Below are 15,627 nucleotides of genomic sequence, written 5' to 3'. Positions count from 1 at the left end.
GTATCAAAATATTATCATTTCTCTACAATAGTGTCAGAGTATATGACTTCTTACATGACATGCATGCATATATAACACATTAGTCAATAAAATCAGAGTAAATATCTAGGCTAGTCGATAGTATCAATTCATACTATCAGAGAAAAACTATATATCATTCTATAGTATCAGAGCAAAAATATGCACAAAATCATAAATATTATCAAAGTATTATAGCATCAGAGCAATCAATAGTATCATTTCATAGAAAACATGAAGAAACATGATAATCCCCCTTTAATCATTTCATAGTATCATCTCAAGCATTTAATCCATCTCATGAATTTATTTGTAATCCATCTCATCTAGCTTATGCATTTATTCTTGCTTATGCTTATACTGCATTACATGTATACTCCTCCTTTCTTGGCATCATCAATAAAAGACATACATATCATAAAAAGGTGGTTATGAGATAAAATAAGATAAGGTACAATATTGTCTATAAAGATGGTAAATAATACGTAACATAAAGCCAAAAGCATAATACATAAATACGTATCCCAAAATATGATACTAAAACAAAGTCACATAAATAACACACATAGGTTGAGGATATATAAAAACTAAGTCTAGAAATAGAAGAAGCTCTAATCCTCGTCAGGTGAAGAAGATGCCACTTGGTGAATAGACGATCCAGATGAGATACCAGCTCTCTAGTTTCCAGTCCTCGTAGAAGGCCCAAGAAAAGAAGAAGAAAAAGAACTCTGCATAATTTAAATGTTTGTAACTGATAGGGGGAGATTTTTCTTCTTAACTTGTTGAAATTATGCATATATCTCTGAATGTCATATTTGTTCTGAACTTCATTACAAAATTCTTATAATTGCTGTAAAATTTATTGCAAAATTCTTTTAAACTCAATGATTTTGTCATTATTAAAAAGAAGGAGATTGTTAATCCTAAAGAATGAATTTTGATGATTATAAAATACTTGAGATGATGTTGTGTACTAATGATGCTGGCTTAATTGTGAAATTTTATAAGTCAAGAAAAATCAGAAAAAATGAAGCACTGCAAAATCATAAGTTCTTCACAAATACTTCATTGGATATGTTCTCAAAGAAAAATGATCCTAATCTAATCCATGGAGATCAAAGATAAAGTCTAAAGTTTTCTGTTTGAAAAACTTGAGTCGACCCCTAAGCAAAAAGGACAAGTTTGAGTTGATTCCGGCATGTTTTCTTCAAGTGGCATAGTCAATGAGTCGACCCCCGCAAAACATGAGTCGACCCCAGAAATTGAAGAGTCGACCCCAGTTCAGTCTTAGCGTCAGCTAGAAAAATTATTGCATGAGTCGATCCTTGTGTTTAAAGAGGCTAATCCTGAAGAAGATGAGTCGACCCTTAAGGTTTAAGATTCGACCCTTGAAGTTATCACAGCAAGAGTTGTCTCAATATCTTGAAGTGTCGACCCAGGATAAACATGGGTTGACCCCTGAGTTACATGGGTCGACCCCTGAGTTACATGAGTCGACCCCTGTACTGTTGGGACCACAATGGGAAGCTTGCAACAACTTTCGTCTTCTTCTGTAACAGAAAAGATTTCCATCAGAACGGAAAGAAAGGAATTCAAATCCCTCTGAAGAACTCGTCTATAAATTTAAAGAAACCTTAGAAGGAAAACAACAAGGAAAAGTGAGAAAGATTCTATTAAGAAAGAAAAGTTTCCACCAAAGAAAGGAGAAGAAAAAGCTAAAGTTCATCATCCTCACCGACATTCATCTGAAACTTACTCCTGTGAGGAAATCAGTCGAAGCTTCTCATCTCATCGAGAAGAACTACTGTTCAATCATTGGGATAATCTTCCACAGCCAACTTCTTCATCGGCTTTTATTTTTATTGATTCATCTATATACTCTGAAGCTTTAAGTTTTCTGGTTACAACATTCATTTATTTGGATTAACTGTTGCTGTAACAAATTCATTCATTTGAAACTTGTAAAGGCTCTTCCAAGCCTTGATTGGAAGTTGCTGAATCGAGAGTATTCAGCAAGGGAAAAATTTTTTGGTTGGTTTGTCTGAAAACCAACTGGGTTGTTTGTGAGCCCGGAAAAACAAACGGTGTAAAGTTTTTGGTTGGTTTGTCTGAAAACCAACTGGGTTGTTTGTGAGCCCGGAAAACAAACGGTGATAGGTTTTCGGTTATTTGCTTGGAAAAACCAACTGAGTTTTTGATTGTGAGCCTGGAAAATAATCAAGCTGTAATCTGCTGGGTTATAGTGAAATCTCAAGCTAGGCTTGGAGAGTGGATGTAGGTGCTGAGAGTGCACCAAACTACTATAAATTCTGGTGTTTGCGTATGTGATTTATTTCTCCTTCACTGCATATTTCTAACTGCTTTCCTCATCCTATTCACTGCTTTATTTGTGCAACTTTAATTCCGCTGCTAAATCTACAAGTTATTGAAAGATAACAGTAACTTACATTCTTCACACTATTTTTATTAAAAGACCCATTTACCCTTCCTCTTGGGCTGCACCTCTGGGCAACATCCATGGATTGGATTAAGAACATTTTTTTTTATAGAACATATCCAATAAAGTGTTCGTGAAGAAATAATGATTTTGCAGTGCTTCATTTTTTTTGATTTTTTTTTACTTATAAAACTTCACAATTAAGCCAACATCATTAGTACACAACATTATCTCAAGTATTTTGTAATTATCAAAATTCATCCTTTAGGGTTGACAAGTTTCAAAAATTTCAGACTTAACAATAGTTAACTTTCTCCCCCCTCCCTTTTATTAAATTAAAGCTATTTAAGATCCATTTTAGTGGTGCTAAAAATATCAAATATTAGAGTTGCAATTTGGTTTATGATTGAAGCACATGATATATCAACCAAATAGCAAGCTTCAAGCTGTATTAGAATAAATTTCAGATTTAAATTTTAGGAGATGCTTATTGGAGAGAATCAGTTTATTTATTCATATGTTTAGCATTCTTTCTCCCTTTTTTTGTAAAAGTCTTTAATTTATGACATTAAGTTCCATATGATTTTTCTTCCTTAAATTTTCTTTCTTCCCCTTAATTAATTATTCCATTTAAAGTTTCAGAATAGTTTTCAATGAAACTTTCAGATTAATAATTTGAGATAAGTATTTTTTATGCATTGTAGCTCATCTTAAGTCATTAAGATCTTGAGGATTAGGATATAAAAAAAATATTTCAAAATATCGGATCATATTCACTTAAAAATATCTCAGTTTCTTTAATGTATATCTCAGTTTAAATTCAAAAGAATTATGCTTGGAATCTGTCTAGTTTCTGCAACAAGCACTTCACAATGCTTCAAACTTCAATTCTCGTTAATGAATAAAAATTTCATTTTGAATACTTGAGTATTCCTCAATGCTTATCTTGTGCAATGTATTTACTGATCATACAATATCCTGCTTTTTCCATGAACTGGTGCGCTCCTTATTGATAATGACAAAAAGGGGGAGAAAGATAAAGAAAAGAAAAAGGGAGGAAAATTAATGAGAAAGACAAATGGTATCAGATTTAATGGTAAAAGGAAAAGAAAAGGGGGAGAAAGAAAATTGATCAATGATAAAAGTTTAATGATATCCTATGGTAGTCCCAAAGAAATGTTTGAGAAATATAAACAGGAGAAGTAAAAAATGGAGAACGAAAATCAAAAAGCAAAGCCCAAGTAAATGGTTAATCTAAAACCTTTGCAATTAATAGTCCTATCATTACATCAAAAAGGGGGAGACATTAATCCTTTAAACAACTTGTTATAATCTCAATTAAGCATATAGAGTGACTAGTAACAAACAAATATAAAATCAATTTTCACTCTATGATATTTGAAAACATAAATTCAGAAGTTACTCATGCTTATTTCGTGTATCTAAATTTTGTAAAAATACTCTAAAAGATGTTATCATTGTTTACATCATGTTCTTTTAGAACTCAAGAGTTTTGTCATCATCAAAAAAAGAAAGATTGTTGCACCTAAAGAGTTGATTTTGATGATGCAAAACAATTGAGTTAGACGTTGACTTATCTATTTGCTTTGAGTTTAAGTGATAAATTTCAGAAAGCAAAAAAGAAAGTCTTTAGTCACTCTCAAGCGATGATCATCCATTTGAAGCTCCACACCGAAGAAGCTAAACTCCAAAATGGCCATGAATACATTCTTTGGAAGATCATATACAAGCACAAAAGATTTCATCTTGAGCCACCTCAAGAGTCGACCTCAAGCTTGCAATGAATAGACCTCGAAAAACTATCGCTGACTGATGTACCTTCACGAGTCAACTCCAATAAATAGCAAGTCGACCCCAACTTCTAGAACAGTCTTAGAGGACAGATAGAAAGCCAACGAATGCATTGCATTGATGAGTCAACTTATGAAGTACTCGAGCCGACTCTAGCTTAGCACAAGTTGACCCAAGACAAAGATGAGTGGACCCTAGAATGGCCATAAAGAAAAGATAGAGAACCAAGAAATTCACTACATTGGTGATCAACCCATGAAGTTCACAAGCCGAGTCGACCCCAGAAATGATCGAGTCGACCCCATAATGGCTATAGTGAAAAGGCAAAAAGCAGCAAAAGACAGTCCTTAAAATCAATGAGTCAGGTCTTGAAAATCTCGAGTTGGCTTCTAAAAATCTCGAGTCGACCTCTGAATTGAGAGAGCCGACTACAAAAGTGCCAGACAAAAGGTAGAGTGTAGTAGAAGTAGAAGCAAGCTCGAGCCTACTCTTGAAAAATCACGAGTTGATTCTTAGAAATTTGCGAGTCAACCCTAGAAATCTACAAGTCAACCGCGCTGCGCCTAACAACTACAACAGCTAGTTTTTCTGTGAGTCTAAACGACTTTTTCCCCTCTTAATGGCTCTATTAACTTTCTAACAGCTAGAAAAGCATTTCAATCATCTCCAAAGAGTATAAATGCCGGAAAAAACAAAAGGAAGGACAAGAGCTCTAGCACCACAAAGACAAATCCTCTAAGATCAAAGAAAGAAGAGCAAAAAGAGAGAGCTTCAAAAAAGGCATCATTCAAGAGCTTTCATTGTGAGCTGAAAGATCACATCCTCAACTTCAGAAAGTTGATGAAGTGCCTTCAAGAGCAATCAAGTAAACTAACAGAGTCTAGCTCCATTTATTTTTTTGCAATTACTGTTTTAGAGCTGTATTCATTGTAACAATATTTAATTCTTTCTACTTTTGCTGTAACAAGTTTTTGGAGTTGAAATATAGAAAAAAAAGTCCGTCCAAATTTTGAATTAGATTGTGTTGAGCCTAAGATAGGCTCAGGTAGGCTTTGGTTGATTGGCCTGAAAAATCGATTGGGTTGATGGTGCTCTCGAAAAATAATCGGTGAAGGTTTTGATTGATTGACACCCTCGACAATCTCTTCCTCCTTTCCATTCTTCTTCTTCTTATTTCTTCTATTTTCCTTCCCATCTTATTCCTATTTGTAATTAATTTAAAAAAATAAAAGCTGTCTTCTTTTCTCTCTCTACTTGACTCGTGGACCAGATACACTAATGATCGAGGATGGCCTTTGCCATTGACGGACCAAACCAAGACTTGTGGCTGAACGCGAGCTGAGATTCTCTCTCCTCTCCCTCTCTCTCTCTCTCTCTCGACAGGCTTTGGGATCTTTAGTGCAAGCTTTGCTTTTCTTGTTTCTTGGATCCAAGTTGATTCAGTTTCGAGACCCTGAACCCTCCGATATCCGGCCGATAGATCGACCCATTACTTCAGCCCTAGTTAGATCTTTTAAAATTTGGCTATTTTTGATCTTTCCTTAACTAGTTAAATTCTTCTTGCTCGGACCGACCTAGGTAGTTGGGCATTTTCACTTGACTAACCTGTTTTGGAGGCATGAGGTCGTTCTTCATTACTGTTTAATTTTGACTTCGCTTGACTTCTGAAATGATGGTGAAATTTATGATATTTTAATTATATTAAAATAGTTGCATCTGACCTGTCAAAATGTAGGATTTTGAAGTGATAAAAGTTAAGTAACCTAATGCGTCAAAGTGTGTTTTCCAAATTTTTGGCAAAATGATAATTATTTGATTGAATTAATTATGTATTTATTTTATACTTAGTTAAATGGGTTAGGCATGTTATTGTTATGATTATTTTGAAATATATTATGTGCTATGTTATAAAATTTAAAAAATATTACGAAACAAATCATGAAAAATCTATTTTATAAATATGCATTCTCAGCATGGCTATATTCTGATCTAGCCCCACCAATAGGGATTATTCGTTGGCCCTGTCGACTTGTAATCTATGAGAAACTAGTTTCGACACCGCACCACCAGTAATTAGAATAGTAGTATTTGAACACCATACTACTAGTGGTTAATAATAGTGATATTTGGCACTTTGTATATTCTAACCCATGCCACTGGGTTATGTGGCCATAGCAAGACTTCTGACATCTGGTTTCTGGTAGTTCTTGTGAAAACAATATATACTTGAAAAAGAAAAAAGGATTATTCGAAAAATAATTTATTTTTCAGTCAATATTTTATTCTTTTAACTAATTATTTGGCATGCTCTGAATCCACTTTGGGTTATTATGTTGCCTAATGGGTTAGTGTAGCTCGTTATTATGTTTTCTCTATTTTTGTTAAGATCTGGATGTATAATTGCTCGGAACTTGGAGAGTACGCTAGTTCTTTTAAAAATACTTTTAGTTATGAAAGTTTTAGTCAAACTAGTTAGAATATTTTATTTGATTTATGTTAATAGTTAGCATATGTCGACTTATATCACCATGGAACTATCGTAAGACTCATTTGGATAAGTTCTTGATTAAATAAATTTTTAAAAATTATTATTGCTTTCATATGATCTGTTGCCTTGCATGCTTCCATAGGTATGCAGCGTCTATTATGCTCTGAGTTCGGGGTGTGACAGTTATATACGGATATGAACCATTGTGGATAGACTATGGTTACCCTTATTTGAAAAAGGAGGGAAGCAAGTTGGTGAAAAGAATATTTTAAAAGAAAAGGGAGCATTTTCTTTTTTCCTTCAACTTTTTTTTTCCCCCGACTTCCAAAGTAAAATTTTTACCCACTTGGAGGAGAGTGGTTCGAGCTCCGGCGATCGGAGCTGCTTTGGAGAAAAGGAGGGAGCGGCGATCCGTAAAGGAAAAAAAAGAAAACGTCAAAAAAATGAAGTAAGGTATATATCCTGTAGACATTGGTCTGGCCTGTCTTCTATAAACAAGTATCTCTAGACTGAATGTACAGAACCATCCAAGACGGCCTACAGGAATTTACATATAGGATTTAAAAAGCTCGAAACAAAAACCGTAAGAGAAGAAAAATTCGTAGCACCAGCATCATCACCGTGAGATGAATTAGGAAAGGCTGGCGTCAGTGGGATATGGAACTGCAATCCAGCGGTTTGACGACGGTCCCGTTCGGCCAAGAGAAACGGAGCTCGCAGGAGAGGTGGGTCCAGAACCTCACGGACACGAAAATTCCCACCTTCCATCGTGTCCTCGCCTGCCCATCGAGGCCGAATGGCACGATGCCCTGCTTCAGAGCCATGTCTATCGCCTCCATCCCCCCTTTGTCCAGAGGGATTGTTGACGACGGCACGAGGTAGTAGAGTGGGAACGAGCTGTTCTTGGGCACGTCGAACGGGGCAGCCCGCATCTCCGCAATCTTTATCCCATGGAACCTGAGGTTGAACCTGGCGTCAGAGAAGCTCGCGTGGGCCTTGAAGTTGTAGTTCACTGCCACGATGGTGAGCGCCATCTCGGCGTCGAGCAGCCCGGACTGGTCGTAGTCCAGAGTGTTGAGGTGCGCGTCGGCCACCTCGATGTAGGGCATCTTGGGCCGGTAGATCAAGTAGACGGCGAACACAACGATGCCGGTGATGATCACGGCGATGGCCAGGATGGCGCATACGATCGCAACCAGCCAGACTAGCCGACTGGTGCGCTGCTTTGCCGGGCTGGTACGTGCTGGGTTTGGCATGGGGGGATTGCCAGAAACAGCATCCGGGAGGATGTTGTTTGTGTCTTATGTTGCGACGGTGGCTCGTAGGTGCCTCGATGGCTTGGGGGTAGGGGAGGGGCCTGTCTGTCTATGTCAAGGTTCTTGCTGCGGGTTAATGGGCGAGGTTTCGTATCTTCTTTGCCCTGATGGAGGGCTACTGGTTTTCTACCTGGAAAGCGATTGCCTTGGAATCTCGGTAGCTTTACTATTTGCTAAAAGGAATACCATACTTGCATTGTTGTGCCCCAATCCTGCCTTTTACTTTCGAGGTACCACCAACCACAATTCTTCCTCCAACCTAACAAGGTTCGCAGCCTTTTGGCTGTAGGCCTTCCTTTCTCCTACCTCCATGCCGCCGCTTTACGGAAACTACTGCCACTAAGTCGGTCCTCGGATGACCCATCATCAGAATTATTACACGGACCTGGTCCGGTGGGCCAGTCCAATAACCAGTCATCACATTACCCTCCTAGTATTTAAACGATTCAACATCCAAATAGGGATAAGGATTCATCCTGTTATATATCTACTGCACGCATGCTCTGAAATTTGGACAAATCCACTGGATTTGGTCCATCTAATAAATTTTTCAGCCATCATACTTGTTGCCATTGAGAATTGATGTGACCAAGGTGCCGAGCTAGTGAAGCCGCTAGAGGGCTCAACGATCGATTGTTCACGCTGTGAAGATTGGTGGAAAGTCAAAGCATGCCCGAGATAGTGCTAGCACTACAAAAGAAAGGATATATGTTGGCGCTTTTTTTAGTCTTTACTGATGCTTTTAAGCGTCGGTACATTTCCTGCCAACGCCCCTCAAAGCGTGGGTAAGACATCAGGCAGGTGGGGGTGGGCATAGTTTACGCCGGCGCTTTCAGAAAGCGCCGGTCAAAACAGGATGTATGCCGACGGTTTTAAGCATCGTTCTTCTAGGAGTTATCCGATGTAGGCCAATCTGGATCGACGTTTAAAACCATGGGTTTGCGTCTGACTAGGCCGATGCTTAAACGCGTCGGCTTATCTTCGTTCTTGCCCGACGCTATAAAGCGTCGGTAAAGGCGTACTAGATTCTGTGCCACTTATTATTGCCAACGCTTAAAAACATCGGCAATAGGGATTTTTTTTTTTTTTGTAAAAGCAATTTTTAATACCGTATACATTAGATTTCAACAAAACAAATACACTAAATCACATAGATAACAAAATGCACGCTACAAACAAGAACTTTTCATTCAAAATGTTCATATTATCATATTTGATTACATTGTAATTCAAAAACACACTAAAAACATACATCTCAAATTCCTAAGTAAACAATCTACGATGTATCAAGGGTCGACGGCATCATCATCTCTACGAGTAGATGAAGTATCAGCAACCTACAAGAAAAAAACACTTTAGAAACTAAGAATACGAAAATCATAACGCTCATACAAAAATGCATTATAATTACGTAAAATATTCATATAGATTTCGTTATTTACCGAAGAAGCAAATCTCTGTAAAAAAGATGAAATACGGTCAAGCTGATCCTGCAAAGATTGTATCTTCAACTCTTAGCTTTGCTTCAACTCCTCCATATCGGTCCTATGACTCTGCCTCATCTTCTTTATCCTTGTCTCATATGACTGCTTTATCTGTGCTTTCTCTGTCTTCAAACTACAAACCTCTGCAGTGCTATTATCTTGTCAGACATTTTGGGTATATCGGCTCACTGCAGACAACTAAGTGGAGGTAACTCCAACACTATAACCCCTCACTCGACCTTAACATTCTGGGCCCATCAATTCGGCATAGACCTGAGCCTTGATAAGACTGGCCGCATCGAATGATGATGACTCCTTGACGCGCTCTGAAATAAGAGTTGTAGCTCTTTCCTATATCTCTCTATAAAAAAAACACAAACAAATATCATTACCTGGGCCCCTGTTATCTGGAATAACCATTGATAGAATTAGTAAAGACTGCTTCATATAAATCCATGGCGGCAAATTATATAAAATCAAAACAACTGGCCAAGTGCTGTATGTAGTGAAGGGTTCTAGCATGCTATAATGGGCAGCGGAAGCTAGAAATTTTAAAAATTTCTTGATAAAGTTCCTTAACATAAAACCCTTATAAGCCAAGATCACCTTAATGGAAGCAATCAAATAATATAATATAAATGCAGAAATAGAAGAATACCTCTAACGCTAATCCAATGTGCAGAATTTTCACTAGGTGCCCAAGTGTTTACCCTCCAACGTTGATCCACACGAAAACTTGATTTAAGTCTTAAGCTCCAAAGACTTTGATCCTTAATGCAGAATTCTTCTAAAGAACTCTAATGGCTTGCTTTCCTTTCTTTCTATTTTTCTTTAACCTTCTAAAATCACTTCTAATCCTTTTGTCCTAAAGAAGACCACCTTGTCTTGGCTTAGGACACACTAGAAGCAATGCTAGAAAGAAAGAAACTAATGTAAGAAAGAAAGAAGAGAGGAGTGGGGTGGAGTTGGAATGATGAAACCCATGGAGTGCTAGCCTATTTATAATAGGTGTAGGGATGCATCTCCAAGGGATGCATTGGAGATGCATCCCATCCACACATTCTCTCATGAAAGGGCATCATCTAAAGGGCCATATAAAATAAGAGGAGGTGCAAATCAAGTGAGGAGGTGTATCAAATGATATGTCCTTTCATGTGGTGCCATATTTTGACCAAGTCAACATCACATGCTAATCACATGTCCATCATGCCTCACCTCTTGATCTTTCATGATGATGATCCAAGGGCTCCAATGCAAGGCGCCATTCACTTGACCCATTATGTCTTCATCCAATGGTGGGATTAAGATCCAATGGTCAATTATGATAGCCATCCTCTAACCCAATCCAATTGGGTTAAACCAACTCTCCATTATATCTTCATCCAACGGTAGATCAAGATCTAATGGTCTAGATTGAATGATTTATTAAATCTAATCCAATTAGACTCAAACCAAGCCAATTAGGTGCCAACTCTTGGCTAACCCATATTAGAACATGATCTAATCAAATTAGATCAAGTAAGAATCGGATTCGAGTCCAATTCGAATCAAGAGCTAAGGGTTTGCAACACCTGCTAGGATGTCTATCTTGCAAACATGATCTAATCCAATTAGACCCTTAATAAGTTTTCTTGTGTGTGACCCATTAGGTTCCATACTTAGCCAGCAATAGGTGTGAGTGCGAGTTGACCCAACTTGATTAGAACTCTTCTAATTGATTTAAGTCCAAACTGCGCGAACCCGAACTTAACAATTAGAATCCTTTCTAATTGGTGATCGAATTAAACTCTTTAATTCGATCAAACCTATAAGACAAGATTGACGTCTAGCAACGTGTCATATCTACCCGAAAAATATGGAATTTGGTAGAAATACCAAAAATATCCTTCAGTGGCAAGTTACCATGCAATTCAATCCTTTAAACAAACTACATTCCGAATATGTATATGAGTATGAATATATATCAAACTCAATTTCATATTCATATATTTCTCAATCTTCTATTGATAATTCGAATAATGAAACATTAGAAATTCTTTCTAATTTTCATTGTGCTTTGATCAAAGGCTTCCTGAATTATCATATGATTAGAATAAATAGGATGCGATCTTCTCTTACTAGAAGTGATTAATTCCTTGTTGACCTACTCATAACCTTCGTACACAATCCACCATATCCAGAAGACCTCGTATATAACTTATTATCATGAATGAGTGGAAACCAAAATATGGATTTATGTGCACAAGATACTATGGCGATCTCAGGTCAAAGGATCAGTTGCACAACTCCCACTAAGAGAATCATCTTTTGACATGTAAGTAAGACTTCATAAGATTTCTCTTTGTAGGTCAATTCAGTGAACTCATTTCTCTAATGAGCACCCACATCTTTGTATTAGTGTCTCCACACAAGTGATTGTGAGATCAATCACCCTCTGCATCGAGCATACATAAGATGTGCCAGTCTTTCTAGTAAACATTGATCCCCGACTCAATATACCAATGACTGGAAATATTTAAGATTAGAGTTTTAGGATTTTAGGTCTCACTAGTATGATCTCATCATAGCCTCAAAATCATTGCCTTAATCTAAGGGGTTCATCACAAATATAATCAACAGCATATGATGAAACACAATGTCTTTATTTATATTAAATGTCATGTACATGATTTGGAAAATCAAAAGAAAATCCTTCACAATACATATTGTGATTGGCTTGTAGGGCATCTACTCTTTCAATCTCCCACTTGCACTAAAGCCAATCGCCCTTATATTTCATCCCCATATAATCGAGGTGGCGATCGAACTGTTGTTGTGATAGAGCTTAGTGAACGGATCTGCTAAGTTGTTCTTTGTGTCTACTCGTTCAATGACTATGTTTTGTCTCTCGACGATCTCTCGAACGAGGTGGAAGCGTCTTAGAATATGCTTGGATTTGTGATGAGACCTTGGTTCCTTTGCTTGAGCAACAGCTTCAGTGTTGTCACAATAAACTGGAACTGGTCCAGCAATCTCAAGAACTACTCCCAACTCAGAGATGAACTTCTTCATCCAGACAGCTTTCTTAGCGGCTTCACTTACAGCGATGTATTCTACCTCAGTAGTTGAGTCAGCTACAGTTTGCTGCTTGGAACTCTTCCAGCTCACTGCACCACCATTTAGGATAAAGACATACCCTGAAGTGGACTTGCTATCATCTGGGTCTGACTGAAAACTAGAATCAGAAAATTCTTCTAGTTTCAACTCAGATCCTCCATAAACTAGAAAAATATCTTTAGTCCTTCTTAAGTACTTAAGAATATTTTTCACAGCTATCCAATGATTCTCTCCTGGATCAGCCTGGAATCTGCTTGTTATGCCTAAGGCATAAGCAACATCAGGCCTAGTACATAGCATAGCATACATAATTGATCCTACTGTCGAAGCATAGGGAATAGAATTCATTCTATTTCTCTCTTCAGATGTCTTAGGAGACATCTTCTTAGAGAGATGTATGCCATGACTCATAGGTAAGTAACCTCTTTTACTTCCTTCCATGCTGAATCTTTTCAGCACATGATCTATGTACTTAGACTGGGACAAGCCTAGCATCCTATTAGATCTATCCCTATAGATCTTTATACCAAGTATATAGGATGCTTCTCCCAAGTCTTTCATGGAAAAGCTTTTTGATAGCCAAGTCTTGACTGATTGTAACATTGGAATATCATTTCCAATGATTAGTATGTCATCTACATACAATATTAAGAAGACAACGGCACTCCCACTAGTCTTCTTGTACACACATGGTTCATCCACATTTTTGATAAAACCAAACTCTTTGACTGTTGTATCAAAATGGATGTTCCAACTCCTCGATGCTTGCTTTAATCCATAAATGGATCTCTTAAGCTTGCATACTTGATTTGCTCTCCCACTTGAGACAAATCCTTCTGGCTGTGTCATGTAAACCTCTTCCTCAAGATAACCATTAAGGAAGGCGGTTTTGACATCCATCTGCCAAATTTCATAATCATAGTATGCAGCTATTGCAAGCAAAATCCGAATAGATTTAAGCATGGCAACTGGTGAAAAAGTTTCATCATAGTCAATTCCTTGCTTTTGCCTGAAACCTTTTGCCACCAATCTAGCCTTGTAGGTTTCTACTTGGCCATCTGCTCCAATCTTCTTCTTATAGATCCATTTGCAACCTATAGGGTTTACACCTTCTGGTGCATCAACCAAAGTCCATACTTGGTTGGTATACATAGAGTCTATTTCGAATTTCATAGCTTCTAATGAGTCATTACTCATGATAGCTTCCGAATAGGTCAGAGGATCATCATTTTCAACGATGTGGGCTTCATCATTCTCAATGATAAACCCATACCTCTTAGGTGCATTTCGCACTCTATCTGACCTTTGGAGAGGAGATGTGTGTTGTGGTTGTACTTCATCAATGGGTACATCTGGTTGAGGAATATCTTGTGTTTCCATTTATAGGTCTTGAACTTCTTCAAGTTCAATTCTCCTATCCTTGCCTTTTTCTAAGATAAACTCTTGCTCTAAGAAAGTGGCATGTCTACCTACAAAGACCTTTTGTTCGGTAGGATGATAGAAGATGTATCCTATACTATCTTTAGGATAACCTACAAAAATACATTTATCTGATCTAGCACTTAGCTTATGTCCAAAATTTCTTTTGACATAAGCTTTACAGCCCCATATCTTAAGATACTTAAGATTAGGCTTCTTTCCTCTCCATATCTCATATGGAGTACTAGATACAGATTTTGATGGTACCCTATTTAATATAAGTGCAGCAGTTTCTAGGGCAAAACCCCAGAAGAAAATAGAAAGATCTGTAAAGCACATCATGGACCGTACCATATCTAATAGAGTACGATTCCTCCGTTTAGCTACACCATTTAATTGTGGCGTATATGGAGGTGTCCATTCAGAGAGAATGCCCTTTTCTTTAAGATGATTTAAAAACTCACTAGAAAGGTATTCACCTCCTCGATCAGATCGAAGGATTTTAACACATTTTCCAGTTTGTTTTTCAACCATACTTTGATACTCTTTAAATTTATCAAAGGCTTCGGATTTATGTTTCATAAGATACACATATCTGAACCTTGATAAATCATCAGTAAATGTGATGAAATAAAAGTATCCACCTCTAGCAGGAGTTGTCATAGGACCACATACATCTGTATGCACAAGTCCTAATAACTCTCTTGCCCTTTCTCCATGTCCAATGAATGGAGACTTAGTCATTTTACCCATAAGACAAGATTCACAAGTTTCTAATGATTCATAATCATAAGGATCAAAGAACTCTTCTTTGTACAACTTGTTGATTCTTGATTCGCTTATGTGACCAAGTCGGCAATGCCAAAGAAGGATGTTATTTACTTCTTCTCTCTTTCTTTTATTGCTTTTATCAATATGAAAGACATTGTCATTAAGTAATAGAACAAGAAGACCATTTTCCATAATGCCATTGCAATAGACTTTATTAGAAAAAGAAATTGAGCAACCATTACTCTTTATATTAATTTCATATCCTTTCTTTAACAACAAAGAAACGGAAATTACATTTCTAATAATTTTAGGCATATAATAACAATCTTCTAATTCCAGGAGCTCTCCCGAAGGCAACTCCAAATGGTAGGTTCCAACAGTTTCAGCTTGGATGGACTCTCCTCCAGCGCCATACAGCTTGAAGTCACCTTTCTTCAAAATTCTAATTTTCTGTAGTCCATTCAAAGATTTTTAAATATGAGAACCACAGCCGGTATCCAATACCCATGAATTTGAATTTGAAGAACTTAATGATAAGTTGGCATGTAACATAAACATACCTTTCGATGCAACTCTTGCATCGATCTTCATACTTGTAAGAAAACTCTTGCAATTTCTCTTCCAGTGGCCTTCCTTGCCGTAGTGGAAACAGGTACTGGGTTTGGAGTTTTTCTTTCCTTTCTTCTTCTTGATCTTGCTACTATTAGGGTTCAACCTTTTCTTAAAACTCTTATTGCCTGATTTCTTCTTTGAGCCCCTATCAACAAGAAGGATCGGACCCTTTTC

At 37.3% G+C, this 15,627-nt stretch overlaps 1 protein-coding gene across 1 annotated transcript; it reads right to left on the bottom strand.

Annotated features, from left to right (window-relative positions):
* Positions 1–7,190: 7,190 nt before the first annotated feature.
* On the bottom strand, positions 7,191–8,491 carry LOC148702270 (NDR1/HIN1-like protein 12). Its single transcript, XM_088705440.1, has one exon. It carries the CDS (start codon positions 8,009–8,011, stop codon positions 7,403–7,405), a length of 609 nt encoding a protein of 202 aa, XP_088561566.1. The 5' UTR covers positions 8,012–8,491; the 3' UTR covers positions 7,191–7,402.
* Between the last annotated feature and the right edge of the window lie 7,136 nt (positions 8,492–15,627).

This window comes from Phoenix dactylifera, chromosome 10 (genome assembly GCF_051530095.1).
Source record: "Phoenix dactylifera cultivar Ajwa chromosome 10, Ajwa_hap1_PhDact_Kaust_v1.1, whole genome shotgun sequence".
Classification (NCBI taxonomy): domain Eukaryota; kingdom Viridiplantae; phylum Streptophyta; class Magnoliopsida; order Arecales; family Arecaceae; genus Phoenix; species Phoenix dactylifera.
Note: the sequence above shows the minus strand (reverse complement) of the source record. Positions and strands in the feature narration are given on the sequence as shown.